Genomic DNA, 15,222 nt, shown 5'->3' with positions numbered 1-15,222 from the left:
CAGACCAAACAGAGGAATGAAATTCTGCAAGGTTGCTCTGTATTTATGGCGATGAAAATACAATCTTGAGCAGGGAGGACTGGTGTTCAGCATTACCAACCCTCTCTGGGAAAAACTATTCCTTTCTAGAGACCTGGAACAGACATTCAAAAACTTGGGCTGGAGCCATTTTTTCCCTTTTTTTTTTTTTTTAATTTCTCAAGAATGTCTGAAAGGTTTGTTTGTTTGTTTGTTTGCTGTGTTTGTAGGCACAGAAGGCAAGGTATAAAACCTGCCTCCTTTTTTGCCTTAGAAACACCTATAATGTTAAGACCAACCTTCCTAACTTTCCTGGAGTTAAGACACTTCAAGGCATATTTGACTGTCTTAGAGATTAGATAGCGGGATGGAGGGACTGGATCTTCATAAATGTGTTCTGTCAACCAGGCCAAACTAACCAAGCCAAAACAGCTCTTCAGAAGTCTGTCCAAACTGCCTTTTCCCTTCATAACTAGATGAATTCTCACAAATTCTTTCACTATCATAAAAGAATCTTCCATTGGCATTTTTCTCGTGTATGACACTTTTCTTCCATAAAAACAATGTTTTGGAAAATACTGTCTTCTCAGTTTTCTTTATACTTTACAAAGACATAAAAAGAGCTACCACCCCAACTTTTTTCTAGTTGCAGTTCAGCTTTCAAAATCTCAGGCCCAATCATGCAGTCTTTGCCACACACTTTGCAGAAACAAAAAAAAAAAAGAAAAAGAAAAAAGGAAACTAACTGTGATTGAGGTAAACTGCAGTGCTAAAAAGAGCTAAATCCACAAAACAATGTGTAGTTCTCTTCCAGTTTTTAAAACAGCTCACTTTAGCCAACACTTTTTTGAATTTGCTGTCACTGTGTATTCTAATAAATGATTTTACTAGTTTATAAAATTGTTACATTTCAATTTCTCTCTTCATATATTGGCATAAAATGTATCTCAAATTCATATTTGACATATAATTCTAGAGCATCCAGCCAGGGACCAGAAACTACTCCGCGTGAGCTATCAGTCAAAATAACTTCAAAGAAATCTAATACTGTCACACTAAATCAAGAATCAGAAAAATGTTCTTTGTAATTGCAGTTTTTGGTCAATTTTTTGAACAGCTAAAATACATTAAATAAATTCCTTCAGAGCATTCTCTCACCTACAGTTTGACCTGCATGAAGACCGAATATGGACTGCACAATGGCAGCAGCAAATGGGCTATTTTGAAGGGCCTGGATGCACCTCATCAGGAGACGCCTATATCTCTGTGGAACTACGTAAATTTCCACACAATTCATTGCAGACGTATTTGCTTTCCACCACGATACCCGTGCGTGTGCTGCTCAGCGCCATGCAGAGATATCCCAGCTAGCTCTTCATCAGCCGGTGGGTAGCTGAAGCAAAACAGCCGCTGAGTACAGCCACCTGCCTGGGCACACGTGCCTGGTTGTTTTGCTGGACAAGCTAACGAGTTCCTGTAGGTCCAGCAGGCATCTTGATTGCTGGAAGATTATAACTGCATAGATCCAGTTGTGAATCCTGTTCCATAAAGGCTGAGCTAAAACCCAGTGAAGCCAGTAGGGTCCTTCTCATCAGCTTCAGTGGGCTTTTGATCAGCCCTTCCTCCCTGCCCAAGGAATTAACTGACTTTCCAAACACTCAAAACACGACAACAGTTGTTTTTTTCATGCAACATTCAGTTCAAAGTGTTATCTTGAGAAGTCATACAGGATTTAGTGCAATTTCGAAGAAATTTACTACAAGAGCTATATATGACTATTTGCTCTCCCTCAAGAGAATTAGGCATTACAAGCTGCAGTGGTTTTGAATTGCTTACGGGATTATTTTTTTTTTTCTGATTTCTTTGTCTATGCAAAGTTATAGGTCATATCAAAACACTGCTTGGATATGACACTGGATATATGCGAGCGAGAAAACAGGTGAATGAATTTATATGAGGAAGGGTTACATTTGGCTCAATTCAACTTCATTCATACATTTAAGAAACTATTATAAACTGTAATATAAGACTTAGAATAGGAAAAATGTATTTTAATAAAAAAATATGGATACAGTTCATCTGCAGAAGCCAAACCTTCTATTTATGTAGACGTGAGCTACAAGGGAGCTTTGGACACTGAACACGATGAATCCACTCTTGTTCCCTAGGGCGTAAGCGGTGGTTTTGGTGATGAACAAGATCCCTGGCTATCAAAACTGGTTGCTCGGCCAGGTAACTGCAAGAAAAATGTTAGTTTTACAAATGCCTTCATATCTAGCCATGTATCGCATGCATTTCAGGGGATGAGAGACTCCCTCAACGAAGAACCCAAATCACATCTAGTCCCCAAATTCCTAAAGTGAGCTCCTAAAAATGCCTCTGGCTCATTCCATAGGAGTGGGTTTATTTCACCAATCAGGGTTGGTACATAATCCAGAGAAAGCCATGAACCTCTGAAAAGAGGCTTCTCTGCTGCACTGACTCAGTTTCCCTGGCCTCACACTTTAGGTGTTTTACTGAAGCCTTGCTGTTGGGCTTTTACCACCTGTCACTGGAGATGCTGTGCAGCCATGTGCCACACAGTGGGGAAAACAAATGGCCCGTGATGCCTCAGGCAGCAACTCATTTTTCTACAGAGATTGGGTTTGGGGAGGGCTAAAGAGTGTGTCCTCTGTGTGCCAAAGCGGGGCCTGCTGCTTCTTGACGCTTCAATATAAATCTTTCCGAACTCAAAGCTGTGAGCATTTTGTGTACAGAAAACCAGTAAGATGTGGCCACAGCAGGGTGAAGAGGGAGTCCAAGCCCAGGGACTTGTAGATATAATCAGCCATGCATTTCAATAAGCTTCCAATAAGCCACTGAGTAACTCTGGAGGTAGCTGCTGGTACATTGCCTCAACGTAGCCTAATTAGCAGGCCTGTTTCAGATTAATGTTTTAGCAACATAACTGTTCATGCTAAAGATTTCTGAATAGGAAATGATTGCTGTTGAAATACTTGCAAATGAGCTTTTCTAAGTGGATGTAAGCTCCTTATAATCTCTGGAAATTTCAAGTGTCTTAATTGTTTAATGATACAATGCAGTCAGCATATCATGGAAACTTTTGAAGTGGTGCATTTAAGTAATCAATAAATGCATGCAATTAGATTTAGGTTGTTCTAAGGATCTTATAGCTGCTCCATAGATGCTGCACTGATTTTTATGATTCTCAGAAGCACATAAATGTGAGAGAGACAAAAACATTCAATATACGTAGAAGGAGAGATTTTTGCTACTTCTTACCTCTACCAGTGGATGCCAGTGAGTTATTGGTTTACGTGGGTAAGCCAACATTTCATTCCAATGATCTCTTCCAAGCCCTTCAGCATCAATTCCCGTCCGACATACCCCAATGACCTCATTGTGCCCTACTCTGAGAATTGCAGAGACAGAATTTTTTTAATAAAAATAGTTTTAATAACATGTGATGTATAATTCAGTTTACTGCTTTAGTGCAGCACAGAATACATGCCCAAACGTTTCACATTATTTATTACAGATATTAGTTTTAGTGGTAGTATAGTAATACTAAGTTCTGTAATGGTAGCATCGAAAACCTCCAGCCACTACCAGAGTGCTTCTAGCAGCTGTAAAAATAGCAATGAAGACATAACCCTTGCCATTAAAAGGTTACAACCCAAACAGCACAAGGACAGAAAAGGACCATAATACACCAATTGATGTAGAAGGAAAACATGCTTAAATTTTGTGGGAGAGGAAGGTGAAGGAAGATGGTGGGGAGTACGTTTCCAGTTGCAAATGCTTCAGATGTTATTTCACACTATATTTCCCACCTCTGACTCTTGTGGTCATTGGATCTTCAGTCAAAAAATGTGAAAGCAAGAGGTATAGCTGTAACAGGCTATACCTTAATACTTCATGCTCCTAGCAGTGCCATAGAGTTGTTGAGGGACTCCAGAAAGTAATTTCCTGTACCTTGCCTATATGTACCTTAGAGTAATATTTCCTAACTTCCTCTTAGCAAAAGCTTTAAAAGGAGCAGCTGACGAGGACTGAAAGTGTGCAAGTTGCTGTGCTCTTCTTCCGCTAATGGCACCGCAGTGCCCCTTTCACATCCCACTGGGAAAGTCTTCCTGACAGAAGTTGGAGGACGATCAGAAATCTGATGGTGAGGAAAAATAATCTGAAGTTTCCTGTTACTAAACTGGACTTTGACCATTTATTTGCCCTGCAGTCTCAAGAGCTTGTTACTAATAGCACTTGAACGAAGCAGACTTGGCTCAGACGTGATTCTGTCAGTCACTGTCTAGTTTAACCCGCAGTCCTTGAGCTACCTTAAATAGGAGTCTCTTCCTGTCAGTTCTCGGTGAGGACATAGATAATTGAGGCTCAGATGTGTTATCAGGGAGCACTGAACCCAAAGGTTACAAAGCTTCTTTATTGAGTCAACCGAAAGATTAATTATGACTTAATTCAATGAGGTAATTAGCATCTAAATATTTTTTAGTCATCCAAATTTTCTTTGATTTCAAATACCTGGCATTTAAATAGACATTAAAGGTGTGACGGTCTTTTTTAAACTGAGACATACCTGATTTATAAAGCTTATACATAGTCCAGCCGCCAGATGGGGACAGAAATGTATGCCAATGCTGGCGGCCCATAAGAAGATTGAGCCATTTTTCTTCCTTATCGCAGTTATTTATGATGCAGATAAAATGGCCTGAGCTCTAAAAGGCATGGAAGCTTTAAACCTCTTCAGGAAAAGACCCAAAGGCTTTATCTTTTGTGACACTGAACCCACTTGAAAGTTCAGGGAGGTAGAAAGCAGTTGCTTGCAATGATCAGGTAACCTCTCACTGAAGATTAATGTTCAGGAGGAAAACTGGGCTTACCGATCGTAATCCATCACTGCAATGGAGAGGCTGACCTGGTCTACATTCTCTGGAGGGATATCAAAGATGATGGCCTCGTTATAAACGGGATTGAGCGTGTTCTTCTTCGTGGTCGTTTTCCGCTTTTTCAGTCTTCGACCCTCACACATCAGTGACACTTTGACATATGGATCTGAGTAACAGATAATCAGTTGTGGGCATTTGGACTGAACGTCATTCAAATGTGTAGCATAAGGGCAACATTTTTTTGTAGGAATGTCATATTGATAAGACAAAAAATTACAAAGATTTAAGTGACCCTGGCAAACACTGCTTTCAATATGCTGTCAGCAAAGGAAAGGTATAGGCATTCTGAACAGACATACTGACTGCCAGACCAAAGATATCCAGGAGATCTGAAGAGAGCCTATACCCATTATCCTGATACTTCCATTTCAGAACCATGCTAAACACACAAAACCCAAGGAGTTCCTATTTGTCCCCTTCCTGAATAGACTCTGCCTTATTATTTAAAAAAGAAGTAGATTCACCTGATGCGCCAGTTATATCCATTGCTTTGAGATTCCTACATTTGATGACTGTTAATGTCATTCTCCCAGCAGTAGGCAAATAACAGAGGGAAAACATGATCTCACCCAAATCTATGCTTTCCTGAAAAAGAAAAGCAAGGATTAGAAATCTGACCATATTGCCAACAATTCAGTTCAGATCATGCAAATATTTATTTTTTTTTTTTAGAGAGACTTCTTTTGCAGCCTCAGATGCTTTTGAAGAAGTTGCAAACAATTTTCAGAAATTATTTCTATAAAATATGGAAAGAGTACCAACAGGATAATATTTTAGTGACAGTATCTAGAATTACTAAACTGAGAAATTAAAACAAAAGCAGAGCCAAAACTTTCAGGATTCCTGGTATGCATGTGTTGAATTCACACAAATGAAAACGTGCTGAATGTAGAATGTCAAGTTCTGATGTTGAAAAGACTCAGAAGTCATCCTCCCCAGTAAAAAGAAATACGATAGAACATTTAGATCACACACATTTACATGCCTTTTAACCACTGGAATTAATGTAGGAGATTTATTTCCGCACACTTATATGTGTATGACAAGCTTTTCCGTCTAAGTGGTTTGAAAAGATGAATGTGCTTGCAAAAGTTGCTAGCTTTATTGCTCTTCCTTTCTTTGAGGGTTGTTCTGTTCTAGAGAAAAGCAGAGTAAAAGAGTAGCACCTACAACCTTCCTGGCTCAAGGGCAACTTTTTGGAGGATAATATACTCTGAAAGATGGATAAGGTCAATCTTAATAAACCTCACAATGAGACAGTTTCTACTTTGAGACAATGTGCCTTGAATTCGTGCAATATGATGTTGCTATGCAGTTCATATGCTACACCACTTGAGAAATGTAATCTAAGGAAGAGAGGTTCCATCAATTTTTCCTTTCTTCACAGTTATATAATTATCCTAATACCACTACAGTTTAGTTGTTGAGATGTTAGTTGTGTTCTAAATTCTTAATTCCTGTTCTAAGATTTTAAAAATGCCCCCCAAAAAGGCCAAAGAAAATTGCATATTAAGAATAACTCAGGATTTTTAAATACAAGCTTGTAAGGAGCATGTAAGGAAGTCACTTCTGTAAGGCAGCCATTCTCACACCTGCTTAAAGGACTTTGACTACTACTAAAAAGCTTATTTTTAATATCCCAGCTTCAATATTTTATCTGCAAACCTCCAGCTACCCCAAGAGTACAAATTTGTTTGAGAACTGCTGGATTTATGGTACAGCTGTTCTAGCACCAGAAGGCAAGCATGATATATTTTTAAATGATACATACGAAAATAATGATTGCTGCGTAGATGACAAATACATTGCTTATAGTTATAAGACAGACTGGAGCTTCTTGTTCACATTTTTCAGTGGCTTACATGAACAGTTTTATTGACTTCCTTCGGGTTAATGCTGTGTCTAAATTGAAATAGGTACTTCAGATCTTTCTTGAGTAAAGATGGACTTAATCACATGCTTCAGGGTTTTTGGTTTTGGTTTTTTTTATTATTTTTCATGCATTGCAGACTCTAGATCAAAGGATGCAGTTTTAGAATAGCTTTAAATTTTCTGTTGCACTGTTAATAAAATATTGACTTTTGTGTAGGTTGGTCAATTCACATGTTCAGTCATTTTGCTGGGATTCTGTTCTGAGAGTTAACAGATTGATAAGCATGTGAACATGCACTGTGGGCAAATTTCACGCTTGTCAGGATTTCAGATTTCTCAGGATTTCAAAATTATTTAGCTCATTTGGTCCACATACAGGATAAATACAAATATTTGACATATCCTTAGCCCAACCCCTTACTTCGCAACGGAGAGCGCAGAATTTGTTCCGCAGAGTACGTTAACAAACTCACTTTCCTATTTCAGAAAATATAAACAAAACTTGAACAAATTAAGTGTAATTCCTTTCACTCATCTGTTAAAGTGGCAAGTGCTCTCTGTTACATTTTACAGTTTTTGTCATATCTGAAATCTGTTCTAAGCACAGCTTCTGTGGCTGGCATTGCTTTCTGAATTCAGAGTCTGACTGCTGTTCCTCATATCCATAGGTGAAAGAGATCTCAAGCTTTTGTTTGAAAAGGAAATATAGTTCCCCCACATCCAGTGCTACAACGTTTAAGGTCTATGTTGAGGGAGGTAATGAAGATGAATTGGATCAAAAACCACAGTGGGCAGCTCATAAAAGGGACTAATTCTTCCTTCTTCACAGAGATTACTTGTGTGGGTGAATAGAGAAAAAGTAATTTTTGCAAGATGGGAGTATGAACTTGAGTATTCTATTATTTCTTTTTGAAGAGAAATTGGATAGACACTCAAAGGTTTAGGCGAGCTCAAATTATAAACAAGAATACAGACAGACAGGACTATTTACCATGACTTAAATACTTTAAAAGAAACATCGCTCAAAATACTTGCAAAAAAACTCCATATGATGGTTACTCTACCCTACTTTTCTGAAGAGCAGAGAAAAACATCAGTGCTTAACAAAATGGCAATGGTTTGAGACTTATGCTCCATCCTTTTTCTTTTCTTTCTGAACACCACGCACTGAAGTTATATTGAAAAAGAGCTTGGGAAAAAACCCTGTAATCAAACTCAATGATTTGACCATGCAATGAATAAGCAGGACACATTAATGCAAAAAGAAATACTTGGACAGCAAATGAGGGGAACCTTTTTGCTCAGCACAGCAGACTGTCCAAAGGGCAGATGTACTGAAGTTACCAGAGCTCTGTCACCTGTGTACTGACTACTCAGTTTGAAGTGGTAAGGGATGCTTTTAGGACTGGGAAAAGGCTCTCTACCACTCCACTGTTTATGCAAGCATTTTCTGACACCTATGACCTATAACTGGAAAAAAAATGTGGCTTGTGCTGCCCTGAAATGTCTGATTTTCATTTTGTGAAACAACACTCATGTTGCTCTATGCACTGTTTCAGCAGATAAATTCTGAAGTAGACTAGAATAGATATTATTTCAAATAAACACCCTTGTCTATATCAAAGACATTTATAAGTCATGCATTGTAAGATCAAAGGTCTGGAAATAAAATTAGTAGTTACCCTGTACTAGTCTGTAGTCACTATTTAACTCTCCTCTTGGTGGAGAGATCTGTCTGTCCCGGATTGCCACCACAGACTAGGAATTCCCACAATCCTCAGATCAAGTTCAAATACAAGTAATTTCAGAATCCTTCGAAACAACTCTCATGATCTTATCTCTTTAATTTAATTTGGTACTAGTTGTGGCATCTGATGTTTGGTAGACAGTGTCTTTTTGGCTAGTAAGGAATAGAAAATCCTAGTACTTTTAGTCAGTTTCTACTCTGAGTATGTGTCAAGATTATTGGTCTTTCTTCATACTTGGGTGAACTAAGTACAGTTTGTTAGGAGCTCTAGAAGTCATAGAGCAACTGGGGATTAAGATATTAAAATGCACCATTAAAATAAATATTCTTTGGAACTCAATCACACAGGGTCAAGCCCAAGATTTACAAACTTTTAAATGTTCTTTTGAAGGATTAAGACTAAAATTATGCATATATAGATGATAGCATCAGAGACTGGGTATTGGGTAAAATGTCTGGAATATCACCATTCCCCTACACATAACTCGAGCACTACAGGTTCATGAATTTGGAGCTGAAAACACAGGTTCAGACCTAGATAATGAATGGCTTGGCAGTTAAACTTCTCATGACATTATTTGCTACCACACTGATAATCATAAGTAATATTTTTAAATGCCCTGGATCCTTAAGTATTATTGATTTTAACTGAGATTTAAAAATAGGATTTAAATTACTTCAGAATCCCAGTGCTCTAGAAAATTTTTATTTGTCTCACTTTATAATTAAGTTCACACAATTCATCTGACAGCAACACTTTAGTATAAACAAATCTGAGGAAAACAAGGCGCAGACCGTCCTCAATCACATCGGCATTACAGTCTACTTCACAAAAAACATGACTCAGAAGACACAAGCCTGCACCCAGTGGTTGCCATTCATGCAAATTTTTAACTATATTTCAGGTTATATTGCATATATCATATATTCAACTGGAATTGCACATTATTTAGGTAACTCTCATGAAATTTTATCTCTTTCCTAGGTCTATTTAGAATTTTTCTTTTTCTTCTTAAATTAAACTTAGATTTCAATTAACAGCTAGCTTTACAAATGCTTGTAATGATTCCCCCCTACCGACTTCCAATAACGGGTACAGAAAAACCAGCATCGAGCACAGCTGCACTAATGCAAAAGGAAGCATTTGTTGGTACTACATATCTCTTCTTCATTTATTTCCCTTCTGTGTACACAAGCCATCATACAGAACTAAAGAACTGGAATGGTGGTAAGCGCTATACCAGCTTCAGTTATTTTTATGGGTCCCAATTTACCTCACTATCCAATCCATTTTTTGGTACAGCAATGCTAGAACAAAATAAAACGAAGAAAAAAACGACCTCAAATGCGTATGTCAGCTATTCAGATGAACTTGGGTTTTTTTTAGCTACAGTACAGAATACAGGTTCTTCAAATAGTGTAATTCTCATTCCACATATGGAACCACACCTGAACGGATGTGCTAATCATTTTTTCCATTAGGTTACCAAGGATCTGTCCACATTCCTTGCTTTATGGGCTGTTGGGAAATCAGTCCAGAGGTTGGCAAAGTCAAATGTAAAAATGGTCCTTATTCTATTATTTTTGTTATCTGACCCAGTGGACACCAGTACTCTCATTTTCACACGCCTGTAGAAGTAGCAGCGTTTCTACAGAGTCTGGGCTCCCTACTCACAATATGGATAAACAGTGGAGGGATGTGAGGAGAAGTTTGAAGCCCTTATAGGGGAGCATCGATTAGTCTGATCAAGTTTTTAGAACCCCTGTTGCAGGAGAAAGTTTTGCGGTTTCTTCTGACTTTTAATTTCCCCAGTTGCTTCCATTAAATTCTATTGAAGAGACAACTTTTAGCTCGGAACCTCTGCAAATTCAGTGAGGAAGTTAGGCAGAGATCTTTCTGTGTTCAGAGTAGTGTCTTCTCACATATCACCACTCATAATCCTAAACTGAATGACAAAAAAATATTTACTTGTGTAATCTCCCTCCTATATTCCAAGATCTTCACTGGTTTCATATGCCAGCAGAACTGAAAAGCTTATAGGGAATTGATATGTGAACTAAGATGTCATTTTTGCCTATTTTTTTTAATCATGAATGTACTCCAGGCCATCTTTTTACTGATGGTTGTTTCTTCTTCTTTTCCCTTGGTTTTTGAAGCTTTGCAATTCAAACAAAGTCTTAAACGAACAACTCACTATGGATTCTTACAATAAGTTACGTAAATGTTACAGGAACTAAAAAAACTGCACACTTTTATTGTTACTGGAGTGTCATTAATTTCCATGGTTAAAATAACAAACATTTGCACAATTAATACTGCACCAGAAATGGAATTCCCTAAAAAACATCTTTGGTGTTACTTTTGTTACCATTCAGTATATCATAATTCACAACAATTAATCATTTTAATTCTTCATCTCAATTTTAATAACCAGAACTACTTTTCTATTAATTGTAATTCAAATGATGTTTTAAAGATTGCATGTGAGAACAGCATAATGATAATACAATGAATTTATTTCGTGCTTGATTCCTAAACAAGTGATTTGCAAATTTTTTTCTCCTCATTTTCCTGCTGTGTTTTGAGTAAGCATCTGTAATAAGTAATAATATTTTTCTAGACATCAAAGAAGCTATTCAGGTATTTACATTCCTAGATTTTTAGCTGCTTCCTTTAGTCACACTGAAAATTCCCTCTCTGTATATTATGCAAATTAAAAAAAACAACATTGGCAGAATTAGACCCTTGGATTACTTGAAGGAATCACACAGGAAGATAATTCCCCCAAAGGACAGATTTATCTCTCTTTTTCTTGTTCTGTTTAGAAACATATCTTTTTTATATATATATATGTGTATATTTCTGCTTTCCAATAAAAACTACTGACCTCAAGCATCAAGAATCAGGTATAAAATAAAATACAATGATAAATGTTGGGTGGAAGGAAAAGAGGATAAAAATCTCTTCCCTCAGACAGTTAGTTAAGAATATATGAAGAGATTTATGGTTTTGAGGTATAGATTAAAAGAGTGATAGGAAAGAGCAGTACAGAAATCTAGCAGTCTGTTTTCTCATCTATGCACTTAGAATGTAAGGGCATTTATGCTACCACAGAAATTGTCAAAAGTGACAAGAAGGTTGAACTGGAGAGCTAATTCTGCCACCTCTCAAGGAGATTTTACTTCAGAAACTTTGTCCCCACAGCTAATATTTATCTTCCTCTCCTGTTATTCTTTGTGTATCAAATGCAGCTCTTTTTCTTCCTCCCAGCACCACTTAGTGACGGAGCTGTTGTCCTGGGAAATGAATCAATGAGGTCTGTGTTTGTTCTTGCCTCGTTTATGGAAGTACGTGGGGCCCGCTGCCGTGTAACGACTGCGCGGTCTTCTGGTGGAGGCCCAACGCCTGTTTCAGCCCGACATCCTCACTGCTGTGGGCAAGCGCAGCTGCTGATTGCAGGCCTGATTGCAAAGTGAGGGCTCCCTGAGAGAGCACGCTGGGTCCAGCAGGCTGAATGCTCTCAGTAGCACCCCAGAGAGCCTCCTGGGTGCTTCTTTTTGTCGCTGTACATAACCATCTGTCTTGTGCACTGGTGGTGGTGGGGGGGAGTTTCATCATGCCAGGCAGCAAGGAAGACCATTCCTGCTGCAGAACACCTGAGAACAGAGGTACTTCTGTGAACTAACCCTGGCATCTATGGGCACGTGAATGAAACAAAATGTAGGCAGCTTCTGACACAAAGATGCTCTTCTGAAGCAGCAATGCATTGACTGTAAAGAGATCATTCGCAGTGAGAAGCTCAGAGAGCGCTTAGGGCACAGCAGATCCGTCAAGCCGCGCACTTTAGCATAGCTACCATGGTACCACCTGGACGCAGAGATACTAACTTCCCTTGAAACCATATTCATCTAATATTTCTTACTTTTAAGGTAGACTGAAAGTAGCAGTTTGCCTCTAGAAAAGCAGAATATTCAAATAATTTATTGTTTCAAATGAAAAGAAACATTCAGTAATAATAGAAACCCTTCCTGCTTTCAGTAACTGGACAGAAACCTACCCTTTCTCCATCATCTTTTCTAGTTATTGCCCAGAACTAAAGCAATCCCATACCTAAATGAAAAACCTCATTTCCTGTAAAGACTGACCCAGGGTATTTGCTCATGTACTCAGCAGCAGGTGATCACGTGAAACCTGATTAGAAATGGCAAGTGCCAGCTATTCTTGGTTTTAAAGGGGCTGTTCCGACTACAGAGACGATAAATATTTCTATATTGACAAGCTGTTACTCTCTCACGTGTATTTAACATTGTGTTAAAGCTTTTATGTACATTTCCAGAAACTCTAATATTCTAAGTCTGTTCAGACAAGGATGGCTTATTATAGAGCATAGTCCCCTACATTGCTGGTGATAAAACATTTCCTGATAGTGCTGCTTTGAACGCTAAGAAATACGACAATCCTTATAATGGGGCCTCAAAGTCCGACTATCACAAGACAAACCTTTGCCAGCTCTATGCCACTGCTGCCTTACTCCCAGTAAGGTCTAATGTGCCAATTTTTGTCCACTTAGGAAACAGAGAACTATGAAGAAAACTAAGCAAAAACAATGCCTGCAATTGCTCTGGGTGAACTGCAGAGGTGGGCTTCATTCTTGTTTGATCGGCATTCAGAAGAATCTCTTTCCGTAACAGAGGCCGACAGCTAGCAGGATTACCTGGGTGACATCCTACTCTGGCAAGTGTTTGAGAAAGATCTACTGAGACAAATGTTACTGTCCCACTTATTAAAAAAAAATTATCTAAGCACTTCTGTCTTTTCCAGTAATGCTTTTCCAGCAATGCCATTCCAAGTGCTTTAGAAACAGCAATCACACATCAAGTGCATCACATGAAGTCTGCGCCCTTACAAAACCTTCTTTTATATCCCGCTTCACAAATGAGAAAACTGCAGCACTGAAATGCCTGGTGTTGGAAAACTAAATAGTAATCAAGCTCCATCCATCTACATGAGATAATTCAAGAGGCTACAAATATATGACAGCTCCATGACTAACACTCCCAAGAGACTACCACTGTGCTGGAAATGGCTTTCATCTAAATTCTGAGCCCTATTTTTTTTTTTTTTTCAATTGCATAGTTTCCTATAATTGGTTACATTAGCAGAGTTCACAGAATACCTTTGGAAAGAAAATGAAGAAAATATTTCTGACACTCACTTGCCAATTTTTTTAAAGCAATGACATTAGAGGCATGTTAAAGAGGACGTTAGAGATTTCCAAAGCAATCAATCATTTTAAGAAGTATAATAGGAAGTTAATAAACTTTCACATTCAGAAGGTGTTAGATCATGAGAGGTGGTCTTTTTCCCTAAGCAATTTTACAACACTGAATATTTGCACTTACGTACTTGTTAGCAATTCCAATAAATGAGTTTTCTTTTTTAAAGTATGCGGTATATTTTGATAGTAACAAAAATCTCAGAAATGCATGCAAAACTCAGAAGCACTTCACAAAACCAGAAGCCAGATATGTTGACTAAACAATCTAAATGATATTATTTGTTTGCCTCTGATGTTATGAATTCATTTCCTACAGTGTATTAAGAATTACAGTATTCCAATATATTGAACAACCTTCACAGGTGGTCCAAAGCTGCCTCTTCAGGTTTTCCTTTTTTTAATTAATCAAACAAACAGAAGTAAATGAAGGATTATTTATTGAAAATTCAATCACCCATGAATAAGCAAAATTTGGGGATATTAGTATTATCAGATATCTAGGATACTTCTTTTCCACAACCAATTTTACACCGAATTTACCTTGATAATTTAACATTAAGAAATGAAAACACTTCAGCACTTACAAGAGGTACATGCTACATATTATACAGGCTTTCAACATAACATATAACAGAGAAACAATGATGCGAATGAAAAATTAAAGGAACAAAATACAAACTACAAAAGATGAATAAATGCCAACAGTTGAAAATCATAAGAATAAAAATGAGCAAGTGGGGAGGCCAATCCTGCACTTGTATAAAATAGTTTCAAATTACTATTATGAGCAAAAAAAAAAAAAAGTATTACAACTGTGGATTCCCACAGACTTACTGGTTTTACAGCCAAAAGGACTCAGTGCAACCATCCAGTCTGATTTTCCCCAGACTGTGTTATTTCCTGTACCAAAAAACTCCACGTCTCTTTATGGATGTGCAAGCAAATATTTTCAAAATGATGTTAACTACTGACAGAGAGTCTTTGCAAAGCAGATAATCTCCCAGTCTCCTGTGGTAACTTCCTTCACTGATAAAATGTTGTAGTTCATTTCTTTTGTAAATCTATCTAGTACATGTTGAACTCCCAAGACTGCAGAGCCTTGTGTCATAAAAAGAGGTTCTCTCCAAGTAGGTAACAGGAATGATTTTTACCCTCACTCTACATTCTGAATAGAAATTTTTTGACTATGGAAGAGATGTAAAAGTCTCCAAGCTGAAGGGAGGCCACTTCTGCTATGGGGTTTTTTTTTAAGTTTTGGACCAATCCTTTCATCTATCGCTTTGACGCTTCTCTACAATTTATCATTTAGCAACAGAATGAGCAAACCACTGGGTGTAGGAAGCAT

The 15,222-nt window shown here is 37.9% G+C and overlaps 1 protein-coding gene across 1 annotated transcript in view; it reads right to left on the bottom strand.

The window, feature by feature from the left end:
• Window positions 1-788: 788 nt before the first annotated feature.
• SYT10 (synaptotagmin 10) overlaps window positions 789-15,222 on the bottom strand; it is a 36,333-nt gene continuing 21,899 nt past the window's right edge. Inside the window, exons 4-7 of the mRNA XM_054813342.1 lie at window positions 5,444-5,564; window positions 4,914-5,085; window positions 3,301-3,430; window positions 789-2,254 (exon numbers count right to left, since the gene is read on the bottom strand). Coding sequence (XP_054669317.1) covers window positions 2,183-2,254; window positions 3,301-3,430; window positions 4,914-5,085; window positions 5,444-5,564 — 495 coding nt within the window. The 3' untranslated portion in view covers window positions 789-2,182. The remainder of the gene's footprint in view (window positions 2,255-3,300; window positions 3,431-4,913; window positions 5,086-5,443; window positions 5,565-15,222) is intronic.

The sequence above is a fragment of the Grus americana genome, chromosome 1 (genome assembly GCF_028858705.1).
Source record: "Grus americana isolate bGruAme1 chromosome 1, bGruAme1.mat, whole genome shotgun sequence".
NCBI classification, from domain to species: Eukaryota; Metazoa; Chordata; class Aves; order Gruiformes; family Gruidae; genus Grus; species Grus americana.
Note: the sequence above shows the minus strand (reverse complement) of the source record. Positions and strands in the feature narration are given on the sequence as shown.